At 36.6% G+C, this 20,507-nt stretch overlaps 1 protein-coding gene across 24 annotated transcripts in view; it reads left to right on the top strand.

The window, feature by feature from the left end:
* Nucleotides 1-20,507, top strand: part of PPFIBP2 (PPFIA binding protein 2) — a 111,765-nt gene that overhangs the window by 54,254 nt on the left and 37,004 nt on the right. For 19 of the 24 annotated variants that reach the window (XM_048070044.2, XM_048070040.2, XM_048070043.2 and 16 more), the window contains 3 exons: nt 7,465-7,557; nt 11,832-11,945; nt 20,322-20,453. In XM_048070044.2, the coding sequence (XP_047926001.2) occupies nt 7,465-7,557; nt 11,832-11,945; nt 20,322-20,453 (339 nt within the window). Of the gene's footprint in view, nt 1-38; nt 58-6,310; nt 6,489-7,464; nt 7,558-11,419; nt 11,480-11,831; nt 11,946-16,475; nt 16,754-17,575; nt 18,062-20,321; nt 20,454-20,507 lie in introns of those variants that run through there. The other 5 variants (XM_048070055.2, XM_048070056.2, XM_066997908.1 and 2 more) reach the window with 5 other exon arrangements.

The raw sequence follows: 20,507 nt of genomic DNA, 5'->3' as shown, positions 1-20,507 counted from the left end.
TCAGAATTCTGAGCTTTGCAGAAGGAAACGCGTTGGGTGCCTCAGACGTAAAATATTGTAAGTTCCTTTATGAGAAATGAATTGGAGACGCTTCATGCAGGAGGGGGAGGCATGCAGGAGGAGGGCGGGAGGGGGGAGAATCAGCTGTCTTTGTCTTTAAAAGTGAAACCCTAGAATCAAACTTTGAACAAATGGCAATAGATTCTAGTAAGTGCTTATGCTTTCCTGAGATTATAATACAACGAAGTATATCCTACATGACAATGTATGGCAAAAAATGAGAATACATTGTTTACGACTTTGTAGTTTAAAATTAAGATGTATTTGCACTGGTTCTTCACTTAATTCTTCATTGAGGTAATTGTATGTGACTTTTTAGGATGCCTTTGTTTTGGATAAAAATGGTTGTACATTTTTCCTGCTCACATTTCTCTTATTAAAATATGTTTTTTTTTTAAAGGCAGTGCTATTAAAATCCTAATTTTGTGCTAAACGTGAATGTGAACATGAATTAACTGCATAATATAATGAGATTGTTTTTGTCTTCCTGTAAAAGAAAAACAAGGTTTGTGCAGTTGTCTGATCACCTTAGAAAAATCCCTTAGTTTTTGTCAGCTTGTAGATTTTATACATTCTAACTATTTATTTCTCAGTTTTTGAAAAATGCATGAGTGGGATGAGAATAGATCTTTCACAATATACTGTTTTTTTGTTTGTTTGTTTATTTGTTTTTAATTACGATATTGATTTAATTGTATGTCATGTAAGGAGCACATCTCATTATACCTTTAAAAAACTATTTTTAACCTATGTGTACTTTTACTGGAAATTGTACGCACGATATTTATGTTAGTGCTTCTGTATGGCACTAGTTTAAAAACACAGGTATACAAATGAACATGCACTCTTTTTTTGTTTTTACTGAACATGTAAACATGAAATACAGGTAAATACCTATGTGGAATGTGAATAGGAACTTCAATTTGGGTAGCTTCTTGAATGAATATAAAATATTCATGATATGTCAGTCTTTAATAAAAGCTTGAGAGCCTTGAAGTTCAGTTAATTTACAAAACATTTGCATCACATTCTCAAAGCTCTTACATTTCTGGCATGTGGATGGGGAGGGGATTAAATGGGGAATGAGTGGGTGAGTGAAGGAGAGGAGGCAACAGGAAGTACGTTTGGTAACATTAGACTGTTAGTTTAACCTGTGCTCTGTGCAGTTAAAGCTAGATAACTCTTTAGTGGTTTTTGAGATCACGTTAACTTGTTATTTAAATGATATTTTGAGTATGGTATGTCTGTTGCCCCTGCTTCTTGGTTTAATTTCATTTCTAAAATGTAATTTTGCTAAAAAAAAAAAAAAGGCTACAGTGTGGTGTTATCAGACTATTGCATTCAGTGTGCGCTGAGAACTACAAAACAATGAGAAAGGGCTCCAAAAAGGTAGCATCAGTGAAGAATGGCTCTTACTGAAATGCTGACCGTTCTGGGGGGTACGAACAACAGAGGGTGTCTTTGGGATGATTTTCAAGTACTATGTTTAGAAAGGATACCCTGTTCAAACATACCACAAACTTCTTCAGAAATTAATAATGCCATTACAATGGTTGCACTTAATTCCTTTTCTGTAAGGCACATAAAGGAGAATATCAATATTGCTCCTTTTCCTTGCAGTCTCTTTAAGGGAGTGAGCACATGTGGGGGAATTGCAGAGAAATGAAAAATGATCTTGCATTGTTCCCAGGAGACCTTGAGCAGCGTGCTCCCAGATTCTTTTGATAAGTGATTTAAAAAATAAAATCTAAGTTACTTATTTAATTCTCATATTCAAGAATGCTAGTGTCCCATGTCTGGCACTGACTGGAATAGATTTGGGGCCCCGCAATCATAAGCTATTGCTCTTTGGCTGCGAGTGCAAGTATGAGTACCCTCCAGAGTAATGAATGGCACTTAACAGAGAGTAACTGCAACAGACTTCCATAAACCCTTGGTGAAGTACACCAAAGTTGGTTCCAATTTCATCATAAGAAGTCACTTCAGAGACCAGGATCGGTTTTGATGTTGCAGTTAGTTGGTTAAGCCACATTTTCCCACATGTATCTGTGCCTTGGACTGGATTAGGACAGCAAACAAACAATTATAAGAAATCATGAGACCCAGGCAGGGGGAAATGAAGGACACAGATGATATTTTCAGATGCTTAGAACAGAGGATATGGTTTTAAGCAGTAGTCTTGTAACATAACAACAACAGTAGTATCATGCAGCAGCAGCAGGTACAAGGCAATATTTAGGTCAAATTTAAACAGAGCATCACCACGTTTCAGCTCTTTCCATTAGACTTCCTTGACGTTAAAACGACCTGTGAAAAGTGCTGTGCCAAGAATGCTCATAGGTTATAGATAGAGTGGGCACCAAAAAGTAAGACCAAATAAAGCCAAACAAACAAACAAAAATTTTAGTCTTGTCTCAGTTGTATATGAGGCACAGCTCATGCTTTCATTTGTTCTTTTTTTTTTTTTTTACATTTTACTTTTTTCTGTCTTCTGACAGAAAGAAGAATTAATGCTGCCTCTAAGCGTCTCTTAGCAGTCTCTTTCTAGAAGGATATGGAAAAGTTCTTGTGTATATACAGGGCACTATTACCATTACTTTATGACAGGCTGTCAGTCTGTGGGAAGCTGGTGTCATGTTCTTTTACAGGGCCTAAGCATGAATCTGTTGCTGTTAAACTTCTGTTGCAAGCTAAAGAACCTAAGGCTCTCACCCCACCTTCCAAATGCTAAATGTGCATCATCTTCAGATTGAGTTTTCTTTGGTTCTCCCAAGGAGCTTGGGTTAAAGGGTTCACATACAATATCCTCTGTGGTGCTGTTGCTTTATCTTCCTTCCATCTGGCCTTAATTGGAACACACTATTCTGAATAAAAATGGCGTAACCCCCATTTTGGTTCATGGGCATATAGGTGTAATCACAAGTTACTAAGTTTCATCACAGAAATAAATGCTAGTATTTATGACAAAACAGTATCACGTGCTCTCCAAGAGCGTTACAAAACTGGGCTTTTTGAACTGCAGTAGATGAAGTGTAGCAAAATGGAAAATCTCACGTGTCAGGAAAACTTTGCAAGGGTAAGACTTGTCATTTTGAAAGAGATGCCTTCATATGGAATGGAAACGTGATGACTCTTATAGCTTGCTTTGGACTTAAATTTTCAAGTGTGTGCAGCTCTGAGCTGATGGTTGACCTGAGACAGATATACATTAGTGCTATGCTTTTGTTTCTTTTGTTCTGGCTACTGTACATAACCTGTGCTAGCAAGAGGTGAAGCAATCAAGCATATGCTGTATTAATTAAGCTTATGATATTAAGGGTGAACTTCATGACTTCTGTAAGGATATCTTCCTTTAACTAACTTAACTGTCTGGAGGAGAAGTTTTAGCAATGGGAAAAGTTATCCTGATAAAAGTATAAATATTTGGTCAAAATTATTTGATCTTAAGGATCTTTGGGCCCCTTGCTACAGGAAGGACATGGACGTGCTCGAGCGAGTCCAGAGAAGGGCGACCAAGCTGGTGAGGGGTCTGGAGAACAAGTCTTACGAGGAGCAGCTGAGGGAGCTGGGGTTGTTCAGCCTGGAGAAGAGGAGGCTCAGGGGTGACCTTATCGCTCTCTACAGTTACCTTAAAGGAGGCTGTAGAGAGGTGGGGGTTGGTCTGTTCTCCTACGTGCCTGGTGACAGGACGAGGGGGAATGGGCGAAAGTTGCGACAGGGGAGTTTTAGGTTGGATGTTAGGAAGTACTTCTTTACCGAAAGGGTTATTAAGCATTGGAACGGGCTGCCCAGGGAGGTGGTGGAGTCACCATCCCTGGAGGTCTTTAAAAGACGTTTAGATGTAGAGCTTAGCGATATGGTTTAGTGGAGTACGTAGTGTTAGGTCGGAGGTTGGACTCGATGATCTTGAGGTCTCTTCCAACCTAGAAATCTGTGATACTGTGATACTGTGACTGCGTGAATTTACCTAGCTTTGCCTGTACTTAATTGCAGACTATATGTTGTTAGCTCTTTCAGATTGACTGCCACTTTCACTTCATCAACAACGAACAATGACAAGCAGAAAAATCCTGTTGTTGCTTTCATAATTGCCTTCAGATGAAAGGCAAGAATTGCAGATCCAGAAATCATGTTCCAGCTACCTCTCCCTCCTCAAGTATGCTGAGTGAATGTACATACATTCAGATGGGTGTGTATTTCAGGTAGCACTAGGATGCCAAGAGATTAAATTTGTATTGTATCCATAGATAGATGCTAAAATAAAATTGTTTACTGTGTAGGCTTCTCACTCACCACTATACAATAGCAAATATTGTGACTCATAACTTCAATTCTGGTGACCCAAAACAGTAATCAAAACTTGGGAAGTTTGTATTCTTCTAAATATTATCAACTCCAGAGAGACTGGAAAAAGTCCATAGTGTACATTTTTCTTGTATTGAAATATAATATTGCAGTCTGTGTGCTGTTAGTAGTTTGTGGTAAACTGGCTGGTTGAACTCTGCTGGCCATATTCCTCTTCTCAGCTTCTAAACTGCAACAAAAGACAATACATCATGTATGTCCCTAATCTTTCCCATTAATGCAAGTACTATAGTTGCCACAGGCATCTGATTCAATTATCAGTGGAACTGAAAGTGATTCATGTGATTCTGAATAAGAAGGGAGGAGGGTTTTGACGTAATCTCTATTCTAAGAGGCGGGTGACTTGTTGAAAAAGCTTACAAATCACCAGTCTAACTGACTGCCAGATTTCTTCTCCCAGCTCCTTCCTCCTCCATAGCCCAATATGAGATACATGCCTTAGTGATAAATTTTTGTGTAACAGTTTGCTGATGAACTTCAGAAGTTGGTGGGCTTTGTTTTAAAATCAGCTGTGTTGGAGTATATTGGAGATGAAACCTAACACACAAAGAGAACATAAATTGGCCTATGTTCAATTTTATTACCTTGCATATGTGCTTGCTGTAAGGGGCTTACTTTTACAGACTATGCAGATTCAAGTTTTGTTTCAGAAACCTCTGAACAGAACATCAGTACATAAACTCTAAACAATAGTTGCTCAGTTCTGGCAATGTGCTACATTCTTAATTGTCTCCCGTTAAAATAACATGCAAGGAAACGAAAATTCCTTGCTTACTGGACTCTGAGCTCCTGTCTGAGAAGACTGTTGAAAATCAAGCTAGCTAGCTGAATTGCTCAAATATGTCTTCCCTTTCTTGCCATACCCTTTCATATTTTTGCTAATTATCCTCATTTTAACATAAAGCTGTTGAATCATACTCTGAAGTCTGATATTTTTTGTATCATATTCTGGAGGAATATTTAAGCCTTTTTCTCTGAATAGTACTCTGTAATGACTGGATCACCTAAGTGATACTTACACGCTCATATTTTCAGCTTGTGTTAATATTATGTCCAAATTAGATTAAAGGGAACATTTTCAAGAGAGATCTGGATACTAAAGATGAATAAGAAGCTGAAGTTTCTTTTTTTTTTTTTTAAGAACTGGGAGAAACGGTTTTGAATTATTTGAGGAAATACTTTGCATTTATATCAGATGTAATCTGATTGTCATTAAACTATATCCAAGTTCTCTTAGAGTGTAATACAGGTGATTCAAGAAATTGCTTTGCAGCTGTCTTAGGCAAAGCATGTATGGTATACACTTGACTTTTCATCTGCAGCACTACTACCATCCTAACTGTTCCAGCCACCTTTCCTTCTACTTCTTTACTAAGTTATCAGAAATTATTTTTTTTGACATCTCTCCCATTGTTTCATTACAAGAAATATAATTAATACATTTAACTTATAGGTTGTGGAGCTCGGGTAATGATTTTTAGTCTTTAAGGCTACATCTTCTGAAGTAACATATTTGTCTGTGGCAAATCTTGTTGATTCAGCCTTTTGGTTCATGTGGTTACGTGAGTCTAGTGTTCATTGTTTGTCATCTCTTACACTAACTCGTTGCTCTCTGGTCTTACAACTTCAGTGCTACGGATTCCATATTAAGTTCCTGCTGATACATGTGATACCTAACTATACTCAGTTTCATCTCAGTACAGTCTTTCACAACTGCAGCGTGCACTCCAACCATCCACAGATGGTCTTGGTTCATATTACATTGTTTTATCTTGTCTTAATGCATGCCACAAAGACTTCCCAAGTCTTAAACAACTGCTGTGTGTCAATCAGCCACTTTTTTTAGCAGGCCATTTTCTGTGTACTGTACTTATCTGAGCGGTCTCTGGCTGACCTTTTGCCAGGGTTGGGTTTTTTTGTTTGTTTGTTTTCCACTTCTCCTTGTCCACATGGGTGTGATTCACTAGGTCTTATATGGGTATTGAGTGTTGAACTTCCTACAGAGGATACTTCACAGTCAGTCAGTGCTGCAGACATCACCAGGGGTTATACGTTTGGTAAATGTGAGTGTAGTAAAGTGTCTGTCTTATTTGTGATTTGATGTTGAATTAATTCTTAGTTGCTGATTATATAAAATGTTAACTGTGTTTTGCAGTGATGACAAGTTGCTTTTGTTAAAATATATTGGCAGCAATTTAACTCACAGTGTTTGTAAGGGAAGGGGGGAGGTGGTTACACAAGTGGTTACAGGCATATTTCTTAAGTCTGGCATAGAAAATTGCAAATGACAGCAGCATAAAGGGTGCAAACAAAGACTACCTGACTGGGCAGTCTTCATCATTAGCTTTTGTTACTAGGAGAATCTTCTCCTGCCTAGTAGTGTGCTGTTGTTCCCTGAACTTGGTGTTCTGTGTTCAGAAAAGTGTTCACCTACCATTGTGTGCGACGTCAGAGACATTGGGAAGGCCTGTGGGCTGTCCATTGGGAAAACCATTTAATGATATGGAGGGAAGTTTTAGCTCTAATGTAGCTGCCAAGGTTAAAGATTTCTGATCTAAAAGACTTTGCTCTTCAAGTGGAATAGTAGCCCAAGCAGACTGGCTGATGCTTTGATTGAGGATGCATAGCTGAGGTCAAAGGATTATCTAGGTGGACATACAGAAATAAATCTTGTTTACTTATGAGGATTCCTTATTTTCATTATACTACAAAAGTTAATAAGGAATGACCTTTAAAATCATATAGTTCATGTTTTTGCCTTGTTAAGCTGGCATCTCCCAGTGAAGTGATAAGTTGCTAGCAAATATCAAATCTATTCCTATACAATTACTGATTTTTGGAAATGAGAAAGTATTCAAAATCCAGCTAAAAACCACACGTACAAAAGGTTTAATACATACAAAATAAACAGCTTTGTTCTGTAGACATACTTTTTGCATGTATTTTGCATTATAACAACCACGCTGTATCAATTTTATTAACTATTTCTTGAAATTTTAATATTAACTGTAAAAGTTCTTACAGCACTTTTCTCCCCAGTCACAGGTGAATCATCATTCATCTACTAATAATGAAACCTATCAAGAAAGATTGGCACGATTAGAAGGTGATAAAGAGTCTCTCATACTGCAGGTATGTTTTAAAGAGAATATTGTCTATGTAGTTGATATTCATTGAATAAAAGGTGAAGTAAAAGAGTATATTCTGTGGGAAAAAAAAAGTTAGCAGGTCATGAAATGTAACTGATAGTTAATCAGGAATTAATTTATGATTTTTATAATCCATATGGTTGGTCTAATGGTGCAATAACTGGGTGTAGGAGTGGGGAATAACAGCTACGGTAAGAATGATGATTAAGGAACTTCAGAGTGATGTTATTATTGTTGTTATTATTTCTCCAAGATAGTAATGTACTGGTAATAGTTTTCATTCTAGGTTTGCCAGATTTTGCCAGTTACTTTCTAGATTCTGCATGACACTGTTTTTAATGAACTGAAAGACTGAAGAATAAGGGGAAAACTATGCTGTTGTGTTTCAAGATAACATACTCATTCCTTACTTTCTTCTCCATTGAAGTCATTAAACTTCTGTTAGCAAATGTGTATTGCAAAAATTTTATCATTCCACTGAGTGATCTATTTCTATGTGCTACCATTTATAAGGATGGATAGGTTGTAACAATATGGGAAGCTGTTTAGCATCTTGAGACCAGGGATTCAAAAGCAAGATGATGCTTATATCACCATATAGCTTCAGACCAATAGTTTGGTTATTATTGGGATGTGGAAGACTTAAAAGTCTCAGAAACAAAAATGAGAAATTAAAAGTTTTTCATAAATCGTAAGTGGGTAGAACTAATATTTTCCCTACTTGTATATTGTACTGAAGTTGCTTTACATCATCAAAAAGCTTAAGGAGGGGGAGGTAAAGTCAAATCAAATCCTGAGTGGGAAAAAAAAAATAATAATATTCTGTTTGGAACTTAAATGTTCATGTGTTTCAAATTTCCATTTTCTAATAGGAGATTAGAAGTTGGTTGAGACAGCATCACAACTTTAATAAATAAATAATAAATAAATAATATTCTTAAACAATATTTCATTCTAAATAATTATTATATTATTATATTTATTTATTAATAGTATTAATTTACACATTAATGAAGCTGTTATTAACTGTAGCATGTTGATTCTATTAATGAGATTCTATTAATGATAGCACACAGCTTTTCACACAGTATGTTCATTTCTCACACTTGTACAAATGTGCGCTCATAATTGGAGCAACAATTAGAAGACTAAACCCACTCAGAACTTCACTCAGAAGCACAGGGTTGTACCAATGTACCTGTTTCTTTGTCCTGAAGGGGTCCTTTGTATCATCACATATGTTTATAGTCCTATAATCTTTGTCTGTGTATAGAAGGGGCTGTCCTCTTGGATGTGGTTTGAGCCATACAGATGGTTGTTGATGGTCATTTTGCACTGGTGGTCTTCTACAGGTTTGGCAGAATTGTGGTGTTAGAAATGTGTCGGTTCTTGCAGATTTAATAGGACCACTAGTCTCCAAATGCACTAGAGGCAACTTAGAGGCAACTTCTCATTATGTACTTTCCCTGTCTCTTCATGTTGATTTTTAGTAACTATTTCTTCATCCACACAAATAGATATTTATACAATACAGCTACCCAAACTCACAAAGAAGAGGCTTTTATGACATGGTTCAGGGTCCTGCCTGCGGTTTTCCCTCAAAACGAATGGATTAAAATCAGATGTAGAAACTTCTCTTTTGCCTTTTACCTACATTGCAACCCTATCAAGAGGTGTAGTCAATATTTGTTCTAATGTATTTTCCTATTGCACTGCACACTATTGCAGTAGAACACCAAAACCCCCAGTCAAATAACATAGATGAAAGCCTTGGTCAGCAGGTGATCAACAACAAAAATAAGAAGATGCCAAGATCCAGAGCTCGGGATTGGTCCTGGGCAACCTGCTCTAGGTGGCCCTGCTTGAGCAGAGGGGTTGGACAAGATGGCCTCCAGAGGTCATCCTCCTTTCCCACCTCATCCATCCTGTGATTCTTTTAGAACCTCGTTTATATTGGAGACAGAGCACTTCTGCACAGTGGCTTACAGTCTGTTGTAACAGCAACTGTGGTCCACAGCTATAATCTGTGGGGAATACAAAGCTGGGAGAGCTCCAGTCTTGCTGCAGAAGAAGCCATACCAAGGCAACTTTACAGGTGCCTCTCACACACTGTTTCTCCCAAGACTAACTCAAACAGGGGACCTTGAAACCTACTTCTACTGTTCAGTATGTGGTGGAGACTGGAAATGCTACAGCATCCACGATACTGTCTTAGAGCTCAGTGCCTGCGTATAGGAGCTAATGTACTTACTGTTTAGGGGTTTTCTTTTTTTCCACAAAGGTCTTTTTCCTAAGGTATTTTAAAACATTATACCACTTGATTTGGGGCTATTTTTTCAATATACCTCTCTTACAGATATTTACGGAAAATGTATTCACTAGGGGCTGACTCGTGTTGATGTTGCACTGCTAAGGCAAGATGGACTTGCCAGTGCAGCATATGCTGAGGTTATACTCTGTGTGCAGCTTACGGATTCCTAGAAGAGTCTGGCAGATGTGATCTTAAACAGAGGGGAAAATATGAGCTCAAAGTAGCTAATGTGCCTCTCAACCTAATAATTGGAATATTCAGCACAGTGCTTCTAAAGCTGCTAAACTTTTACTAAATGCCTTTGCAGGTCACAGTTAATATACAGAGTTTTCCTTATAGGTTACAATACTGGTTGGAACTTAACCTGACCCTTTAAGTCAAGCACGTTTTCTTGCTCTGGAAAATGTGTCAGACTGAAGAAGGGTCTTCGGTTTATTTTTTTTTCTTGCTTTCTGACCTCTCAGAACCTCTTGTGCACCATCACATACGTAATGGGAGCGAAACAAAAGAGTTGATAAGCAATAGACTTCCTTGTGGGGAGTTCTTTCCACCCTACCAGCTCACATGTGTCTTAGTGTGCTTCTGGCCAAGAGTGGCAAAATGTTGCGATCTCCCTCCACCCACTCCTTCCTGTCATCTCTCATCCTGTGTTCATCTGTGCTTTTCTCAAGGGCCAACTACTTTAAAGGCATAAAAATAAGATACTCTGTTTTTCTTTTTCTGTATTCCTCTCCCAGGCATCCTTGTCATTATGTTTGCAGGTAAAACAAATATGGATCACCCAGTCATTCCCGCTGCAGCTGCCCTGAAGTGAACTCAGTTGTTTGTTGATTCCCTTGGGCTTTAACAATGCTGCTTAACGGGTATGGGTACATCTTAAAGGTTTCACTTCCAAGTACTTTTTTTTTTTTTTTTAAGTAAAAGTACTCCAGAGTTGGATACGAGAACATAGATAAGCTTTTGTTAACGCGTTTCATTAAAACTGGAGTTTCGAAACCTAAGGTTGCTTTGTTGTTTGAGGTAACATTTTATAGTGTAATCAAGGTTTAGCCTGTGGTGGAAACTACTTTTATATAAATAAACAGCAAAAATTAATCTACAGAGTGTATGTGCTTCTTAACATAGGAGTTAACACTTTTTCACATCTTTCTAATGTTATGCTGAGTCTAGGTTCTTGTTGGTTTGTTGGGTTTTTTTTAGAACTTTACAAGCTTTGAGCTTGGCTGCTGGGCTTTTCTTGTTACACATTCAGCAGTCTGTACCACGATTCCTACAGTTCTTTACCAGTACAGCTTATTGTTTCTTTTCCTGGGATTCATTGTCTGTATCTCACTTCTTTTACTTTCATGTTTTGGCTTGCAAAGCCTGGGAATTTTTCTTGGAATAGAACTTTGTTGCTGCTAAAACATGCCTTTTACTCATTGCATTCCTTACAACTTCAAAACGCTTTATTGATAGGTAAGCTGTTTTTCTGTTCTTGTAAGAAGTAAGGTAATTGGTTGGTTTCCAAATGAACAGTTTTTATCATTTATCCATTTTAGGGAGTTGAATGCCAACAGAACCTGAAATAGTGCATGCTTCAAGACCACTTCAAGTATTTTCAGTATAATATGTTCTTGTTTGGTGCTTTCTAATTGTTGAAACTTGTGCATGAACTGACTCAGGCTACCTAAAAGTATTCTTCCAGCTGTTCTAGAAATGTTCTCTCATTTTAATATTTAAAAAAAAGCAGTCCGAGCGGGGCGGGGGTTGAATGAAAATATTTGTAGGTGAGACTGGAAAACTCTCTATCTCAGTGGAGCAAGTTATGAAAGAGTCTGAAACTACTAAGGACTTTAAAAGAGAACTTGCTGTAGAAATGTGCATTTGGATGTTAATTGTATAATGAAATTCAAACTTATTTACAGTCAGTTCAGTAGCATTGCGCTTCTCTTCTCAAATTACAGGTGAGTGTTCTTACAGACCAGGTGGAAGCTCAAGGAGAGAAAATCCGGGACTTAGAAATCTGTCTTGAGGGACATCAGTTGAAACTGAATGCTACAGAAGAAATGCTTCAACAGGTAAAAATCTGAATTGGAAAGATTTTTACATAATATCCTCCAAAGGAGAGGAGAGTATACATGCTTAGTTTGTCTGCGTGTGTGAGTGCCTTTGGCAAAAAGAGAAAACAGAAAGAATTGCCTCTTTTTATTGTTCTCTTGCTGCTTTGCACTTTTTTTTTTTTAAATAAAAGTTTCTTTGTTTTTCTGTTGCAAAAATGTTTTATTGGCTGGTTACATAACACTGTACGTGGCAGCATGTAAAATGAAACTATTGTGTATTATTTGCACTGTGCTGATGAACTAAATTTGGACATGGCTGAGTAACTGGTTAGACAGGTTAAATGTACCTCATATATGTAGCAGTTATAGAATTGAAAACTTTTATCTAAATATCTTCTATTTTCATATGGCTTTGAAGCTGAACAGTTAGTAAAGTTGAAATTAATTACTGTATCAAGTTAGGTTCTATACAGATTTTTGCTTAATTTAGTTTTCCCCTTGTTTTTGAAAAAAAAAGTACATGGCATTTTTCGTTATCAACAATTTCAGGCTATGTGATTTAATCTATTGGTGCTGTTTCATGACATATATTGAGGAAAAAGGATGAATAATAAGTATCTAATATTTCATGTGGTACTGTACGGATGGTAGGTTTGTGGTCATGAAAGAAATTTCCCTGTGCAGTTTTCTGTTTCTACCAAGAAAAGTTGCTATATATGCAGATAAACTGCTGGTAATACAGTGCACAGACATTGAAAATAAATTTGAAACTGTAAATAACCCTTAAAATATAGACCAGAAATTTGCAGGATATATATTATTCTTGAGGAACATGTATTTCCCCCTTCCAGCCACTGAAATGTTCTGTTATAAACTTAATATTTTAGTCTATGGGAAATATGCAAGTCTTTCAGTGAACTATTCATAGCTTTAAATTACACTTATGTTATTCTGAATAAATTTATTTTACTATGAAAAGGATCCATGTACATTTGTATCTAAATGGTAGCGGTTTCCATATGGTGAACTTGTATCCTAAACATCTTTCAGTTAAAACTCTCCAAGTTTCTCAAAATAATAAAAACAAACAAAACAAAACAAAATTGGTCTCACAACTGTTGTAACCCAAAATGTTTCCAACTAGGAAAAGTTTTATTCTATACTTAAATGAAGGGGTGTTTTAGAAAATATAAACAGCAAGCACATCTAGTTTTTCAGTGACATCTGAAGTGAAATTCAAAGAACAGCAACTGTTTATTTAATATTTAAATTATGAAAATCTGTTTTCAAACTTCATGAAGGCATTCATATAGAGTGTAGAAGGTTCCTGTTTTAATGTAAAACTAGGTCGTCTTCGTCAGCAGTTTCCAATGTCCTGTACAAGTGCCCATGACACTTAGTAATGACATGAAAGATATTAATGTTGTCATTGAGATTTTCTAGTCAGAATTATTCTCTGCATCATTCAAGGGCAATCAAGACAGTATTACAGTATTAATTTATTTTTTGCACAAAACTACCTGTTTTGTAATACAAATAAATAAATAATAATCATCCACCTCTATCTGCCTGTATAAATATTCTTGCTTTCCAGAAAGACTTCTATTATTCTCTTGAGGTATATTGTAAATCCAATTTTATTTCTTGGTTCTGCTTGTTTATTTGGAATATATTGAACTACATTGATTCCTACATTTGTGATCTTAAGCTGACAGCTTCTTCTAAATAGAAGATGGAATGAAGAAGATAATTGCCCTATTTTGAGAAATCTTTAATGTGTATTGGTAGAACTAAGCTAACTGCAATATGGATAAGCTTTTTTTTTTTTTTTTTTTTTTACTTATCTGAGAAGCCATATATGTGAGTACAGCATAAGCCTTGTCTTTTTAATTTTGGGAACTATAAGGAATCTAATTTAATTTTGTGCCTAAAATGCTACAGCAACAACAACAAAAAATGATATGTCTTAAGATAATTTAATGAAATTACTTTAAAAGTTATCTGGTAGTACCACGACAGCAAGGGTATGTAATGCTACCCTGCAAAACAGCTTTTCTGAATCTGTGCTAGCAGAGACTTGTCCACTTTATAAGGGTGTGGTTACTGGCTAAAATCCTTTTGGCTTATGATTTATGCACAGTTGTTTTGAACCCTGCTACAAAGCTATCATGCAAACACTTTTGAAACAGCAGCTAAAATAAACTTTGTTCGAATTGCCTAAAAAGGCTGTTCAGCGTTTGGGATGGACATCTTGAATGCTGAATAGTAACAACAGAGATTGCTGCTTCTTTGGAGGAAATTGTGATTCTCTAAGAGGGACCAATATTCCTTAGTCAAAATGCGGGCTTATGGGAAACGTGTTGAGCTCATCTAACAGTTTTCCACTACAAAAAAAGAGAAGGCTTTGTTCTGTTCTTTTGTTCTTTCTGTTCCTGAATATGTGCTTCTACAACTTGTTTTATACTGACTCTGATGCTCACCAGATTTTTTTCTCTATGACTGGGCAGAAAGGAATGGGGGCAGGCTGTGGTTAAAAGGGGATATTTTCTTGCTGGGTTAGCGAATTGAACCAGCTTACAGAAGAGGTTAAGGTATGGCATAACGACAGTGGTGGGCTGCACATTTGACCTAGATGTTTATGAAACCACAGTCAAAGAAAATATGACATGTATGTTTTCATGACATGTGATGCTACTATGTCAAACTCAACATTCTGCTTTTTTAAGGATACTTTTTCCACTACAGACCCTAATTAAGAAAGAACATTGCCTTTGAGGTATTTGCACTGTCTTTAAAATGAAGTAGGTCTTTCAAAAACTCATGAAAGTCAATGGCAAAACTTTAGATCTGTCATTAAATATCCTTTTAGTTTGGGCCAAGAAAAATGTTTTCTTGTCCTTCAATCATAGCCAATGGTAAGAGAAAATTTTTTGGGGCATGCCTAGGAGCAAGACCCCAGTTTGGTCTCTCTGAATTGAGTTTTAGTTGTATCTCTGTCTTGCCATTGAGTGTGTAATAGACATGGAAATGCTACCTGTGTGAATAGTTACCTCCCTTGCCCCTTAGTACATTCTAATGAATTTGTCTCAAAAAAAAGAAAACCTCCTAGAATCATCTTAAAAACACAATTTATGTTGTGACAGTCCATTTCTAGTATATCAGCTACTTTAAAATGTGAAATTACAGCTGATTTTAGAGAAAAATGGTGGATATGTGTCTTGCTCTAAATTAATCTGTAGCATTTCTAAGAACTTCCAGTGAATTTTAAGAAAGAAACAATTTTTAAGCCAAGAGGGGATCTTGAACATCTGCTACGTTAGCCTCGGAGGAACTTCCTATCCACATTTGATCAACTTTTGCTTCATTTGTACTGTGAATAAATGTAGAACAGAATTGGAAAGCAAAAGTAGATTTTGCTCTCTCTATATATAGATAAAGTAATTGTCCTAAATTGTCCCATAACAGAAAGCACCAGCCAGCCAGAACGTAAATGCACTGGTGTGATGGAATCAATGTTGTCATTCTTGTCAGTTTGAAAAGGGAATTTTCTACACATTCGGATTTCACTTCCACAGTTCTTTTAAGTGCATTCGGTATAGTAATTATCGCAAGTGAAAATACTTCTTTGCTATTCCTGTGCTGCACTTGATGGATTTAGCAGATACTAGTTGTCATTGAAGCTCTATGGCATAAAGTGTACAGGTTATTTTGCCAATCAAAGCTGTGCCAAAAAGCTGAACTGTGCGGCAGTGACTGTCTTCTACCTGACCTGTACCAAATCCTGAATGTGGTTTGACAGTTTGTTTTTGCCTTCCAGCTTATTTGTGACACGTAGTTGCACTAAGCAATCCAGAGGAATCTTGTCAGATGGCTGCATTGCATAAGGATTATTGTGTCTTCTGTCGATTAAATTCTGTTGCAAAGTACAAAGTGCTTGGCTTTAGGGTTTTTTTTCTGTCTCAAATACATGGAGACTGAAACACTTGAATGAACAGGAGTGAATTTCTGTGCTTTCCCTCTTTCTGATGTCAGTTTATGGCCAATTTCTACCTGGGTGCGCAGAGCAGGTGAACATGTGCCAGACAACGTCCTTGGTGAGGCACAATGGAGAATCTTCTTTAAAAAAAAATAAAAAATGCAGGGAGGAGCTGTATGAGAGTAGGAACTTGAATCCAATGCAATTTAGCATGTACCTATTCTGGTTTTGCTGTTGTCTTGTTCTCAAGGGAGACGGAATCCTGTCTTGGTTGCACAGTGCAAATCTGGTGTGTATCTGTTTGCTTCTCAGGAACTTTGCTGGCTGGCAAGGTTCATTCCTTCAACTTTCAATTGCCTCAGTTATCTGATCTTAAATGAATTTCAGCACTTGTTTATAACGTGTGGTAACTCCTTGCCAGCAGCTGGCTTACTGTTTCAGAGTTTGAAGTGTGCTCTGTGCTGCTCTGGTTGTAAGGCGTGAGGTTTTCAGAGTGTGCTCTCAAGTTGTGCAGCTTATCTATACAGGTGAGCATTGCACCGCTTTATTATTTTACAGTTATAGGCACATCTGCTTGTCAGACGTATGCAAAGGACCGTTCAATTTGTGAATGCAATGGGAAGTTCTGTCCTTTTTGTTGCTTAACTATGTAATGGACAAATGATGAATTGGAGGGCTATAATTCACTTTCTGCTACTGACTTGCACCATTTCATGGAGATTACACACGTACGTTGCTCTCAGCTGTGTTTTCAGTTAAGCAAATATCTTATTTCCACCACAGCTGACACACAGTAGTTGGAAAGTGCAGTCCTCATTTGCGGTGGTTCTTGCTGAATCTTGCTTACCAGGTAGGTCCGTCTGTCTCTGCCCCTCTCTCTCTCTCAGCTACTTTAATGAATATGAAAAGTATGAAGTTTTGGTGTCTTGTATTTTGTAGAGTGCACAAGTGCAAACAAGACCCTAGGGTCTGCTTTTTTTTCCACTTGACTAGAATTTTATTTATGGTTTCTCAAACAGTATATAGCATGATTGTTTCATCTGTTTTGTAGACTGCTAAATATCCTGAAATTTACAGTGCTTAAAACAGATAACCTAGAATAGTGTGGGTGCCCTCTTTCTAAGCTGTTTTCTGTCATGTTAAATTTTATAAGCAGCTTTTTAAGAAATATGTATTTCCAAGCCAACCAAATGTGGAAGTGAGATACAGTGCATGTTTCAGTTTTGCTGGGAATATTGAGAAGCATGATTAAATATTTACAAAGTATACAGAGTGAATTGTAAAAATACAGTTGTGTTTGGAACTAGTTTGGTGTGCATTGATCTGTCTGCCATACATGTATTGTACCTTCTGCATGACTCATCTTTGTAATTATTCTACTCTAAAATAGCATTTTCCTTATTTTTTTAAGGTTAAAAGTTGGTTTTCACAAAAAGGACCTTCAATAAATTAATTTATATTTTTAGTGGATTTTAAATGAAAAAACAAGTAACTTGCTTATACATAAGATTTCTTAGAGTGTGTTCTATTTCTCTTCTATATTTGAGATTTTTTAAAATCCTCCTAAAGCTGCTACAACCCTAATTACCATTTTGCCTCTCTTATATTATCCTTTTTGCTTTAAAACCAATAACATAAATTTGTATTTTCTTTTCTTACAATGGCATATTTATTCTGGCTGGCTTCAAGTTGCATCATACCACTGAAATACACTATAATTTCTCTGTAACAAAATGGGTCACATTCTCTAATGAGCTGTTCGCTGTGAGCATCTGCTTGAAGATGAAAATAATTGCTTCCAGATGTTATCCATTTCAAGAGGGGACATTTACTTAAAACGGCACTTTCTTTCAAAGCAAAAGTTAGACACTCTAGATGCAAGATAAATTGTCAGCTGTTTTAAATCAGTGTAGCTCCATTGAAAACAAACCAGGGATAGTTAGCTATTTTGTCTATTTTAAGGCAAGAGATTTATGCCAGTTTACACTCGCTGAGGATCTGATCCTCCAGCTTCAGAGCAAACTGTAAAATTCTGTTTGACTTGATTAAAAAATGATCTCAGCTGCCTTCATGCTCACTCATACCAGCTAGCACCTTACTCTTCACATGGAGCTGCTGAACACAGAATGAGATTGAGGTATTACTCTCCACTGCACAAGTAAGTGTAATTTAGGAGCCTATTGAAAGAGTAGGGAGTAATACCAGACAGTGTGCTCAAAGGACAGATCTGTTGTTAAAAATGTCTAGATGGATGCTATGCCTTATTAAGAAATCTTCCTGTTGCATCATTGAATGCCATGTCAGTGTCAAAAAAAAAAAAAAAAAAGTTGTGTTAGTTCAACAGTGAATAGAGCCTGTCAGTGAGGCTAAAGTTACCTTATCCTGCTATCCTATCTTGTTTGATGTTGAGTGGCCCTATTTCTATATCGAAGTTCTCATTTATAGCTGTATCTTAATCTGCAGAAATGTGCTGTGTTACCATCTGTATAGAGCCTGTTACAATCTGGGCTGGAATATGTGCAGAACTGGATCTTGTGTAAATTAATGAAGATGTAGTCCTTTATCCCTGGAACATTGAGGGGTTGTTTATAATTGTAATTTGTAACCACCTTTGTAGAAAGCAGCTAGTACTGGGATTTCATTAGGTGACTGCTTCTTAGAATAGGAATAAAGGAAGTCAATGCATTACCTTTTCCTGATTATTACTTAAATTATTCCATTCAGAGACCAAAAAAATATATATAATAATAATTTTAAAAAACTAAATTTCTGTTTATTCTGCCATCCATACACAAATATCATTGTCAGTGTCAGCAGAGTGGGCACAACACTGGGAATAGTGGGTGGCTTAGATAACTGGTGTTTCGATGCAGATGCAAGTTGAGTGCTATTTCTAATTTAGGCAGTATTCCCCACCAGTTGAAAACAATTTACATATAAAGCAGATTTGGGTTCCAAATGAATTTTAACTGTATAATTTTTAAAATAATGTTTGTGGCTTCCTTGGCTCTAAACCATAGTATGCAAGATACTCTACAGTTTGTGGAAGAGGGCAAGATGAGAAGAGCATATTGATGGAAAGGGCAGTTTTTGACCTCTCAGTAACATCAGCATAGTTCAAAATATCTATGCTAAATTCAGTTAAGGTATTTCCATGTAATTCAAAGCAGAATCTGCTATAATTCCTCAGTATGTTTCATGGGATGAAAACATCGGTGTGAGTTATGAATTACCATCAAATTTTAAAAAACAGAATACCTATTTTGAAACCGAAGATCTTTGCAAAAAAAAAATTAATTAGGCACTTGTAAAGTTAGGTGTTGAATTTTCAGTAGGACTTAAACTCCTGAAGAATTTTTTCACTTTGAAAATAGAGATGAAGAGACACAACTTTAAATATATTCTGTTAAATTTTTGAAGATTTTTGGCTTTAGCTTTCTTGGAAACTGAAAGATGCAATGAAGGTGAATGATGAATGTTTTCCAAATACAGTGATATCACTCTGTCCAAAGTATGCCTTTCTCTGCAATCTGAAAAATGAGCTTAGGGCACACGAGCAAAAGTCATGGCCAATTGTTTCTAGTTTGGTATTACTCGGTTTAGACATTGCCTTCTAGGTTCCAGTTGGGTCATGTTGCTTCTTTTTCAATGTTGTTCCCTCTACAGTTAGTAGTCTTGAAAAGTTACCAAGTACTACACAGTATAAACTTAAAATACTGTTAAGCATGACTACAGAAATGTTGCTTATCTTTGGTACTGTTTTGGTTAGGGTGCTTGTTCTGTAACATATCCTTTGCTGAATAACATATGATAAAATGTTCTAAAACGTTGCATTATAATACTAAAATGTAGCTTCATCTGATGAATATCTTAGGAAGCAGTCAACTATTCTATAGTGTGTTGTCTGAAGGTCTCTATGTTATTACGTAGGTTTGTGTGTGCTCAGCCTTAGTGTTGTTTTCTGATTTCATGTCTTGTGCAAGGATAAACACTGTGCCAGACATTTTTTTGAAGTGGGGAAGAGGACATTGGTTTAGTGATTAACAAAGGAGAATGTGTAGGTGAAAATAGCTGCAGAACTCAAAACATGCAGTTCAAACAGTTCAAAGTATAGGCAACATAAAGAGAGGTAGAGAAATTTGCTTTCATATGAATTTGCCAATCACTCTGTACTTTTTGAGTTACTTTTTCTGCCTGCAGTGAATGACTACATCAAATCTATCTTTCAGCATTAAATGCTTTTTGCACAGTAAAGTAGTAGTGAATGTGGCTTTTGAAGAAAAGAATCATTTTGCTTTTGTATTGAAAGAATAAACAAAGGGGTAGAGACCTATGTATGGAACTGCCAGCAAATCATGCAGCATTCTGTCAGCGTTCAAATAAAAATAACTCAGGAAAATTTTCTGCTTTGCTTTCAGGAGCTGCTAAGTCGAACATCACTAGAGACTCAGAAATTGGATCTAATGGCTGAAGTTTCAGACCTGAAAATTAAGCTGGTTGGTATGGAGAAGGAGCAGAGTGAATATGAAGAGAAACAAAACAAAGCTGAGGTGAGTTTCTTTAGATTTCTTTTTTCTTCTTTGTTTATAGTATGCTGTCATACA

The sequence above is a fragment of the Anser cygnoides genome, chromosome 5 (assembly GCF_040182565.1).
Source record: "Anser cygnoides isolate HZ-2024a breed goose chromosome 5, Taihu_goose_T2T_genome, whole genome shotgun sequence".
Lineage (NCBI taxonomy): Eukaryota > Metazoa > Chordata > Aves > Anseriformes > Anatidae > Anser > Anser cygnoides.
Note: the sequence above shows the minus strand (reverse complement) of the source record. Positions and strands in the feature narration are given on the sequence as shown.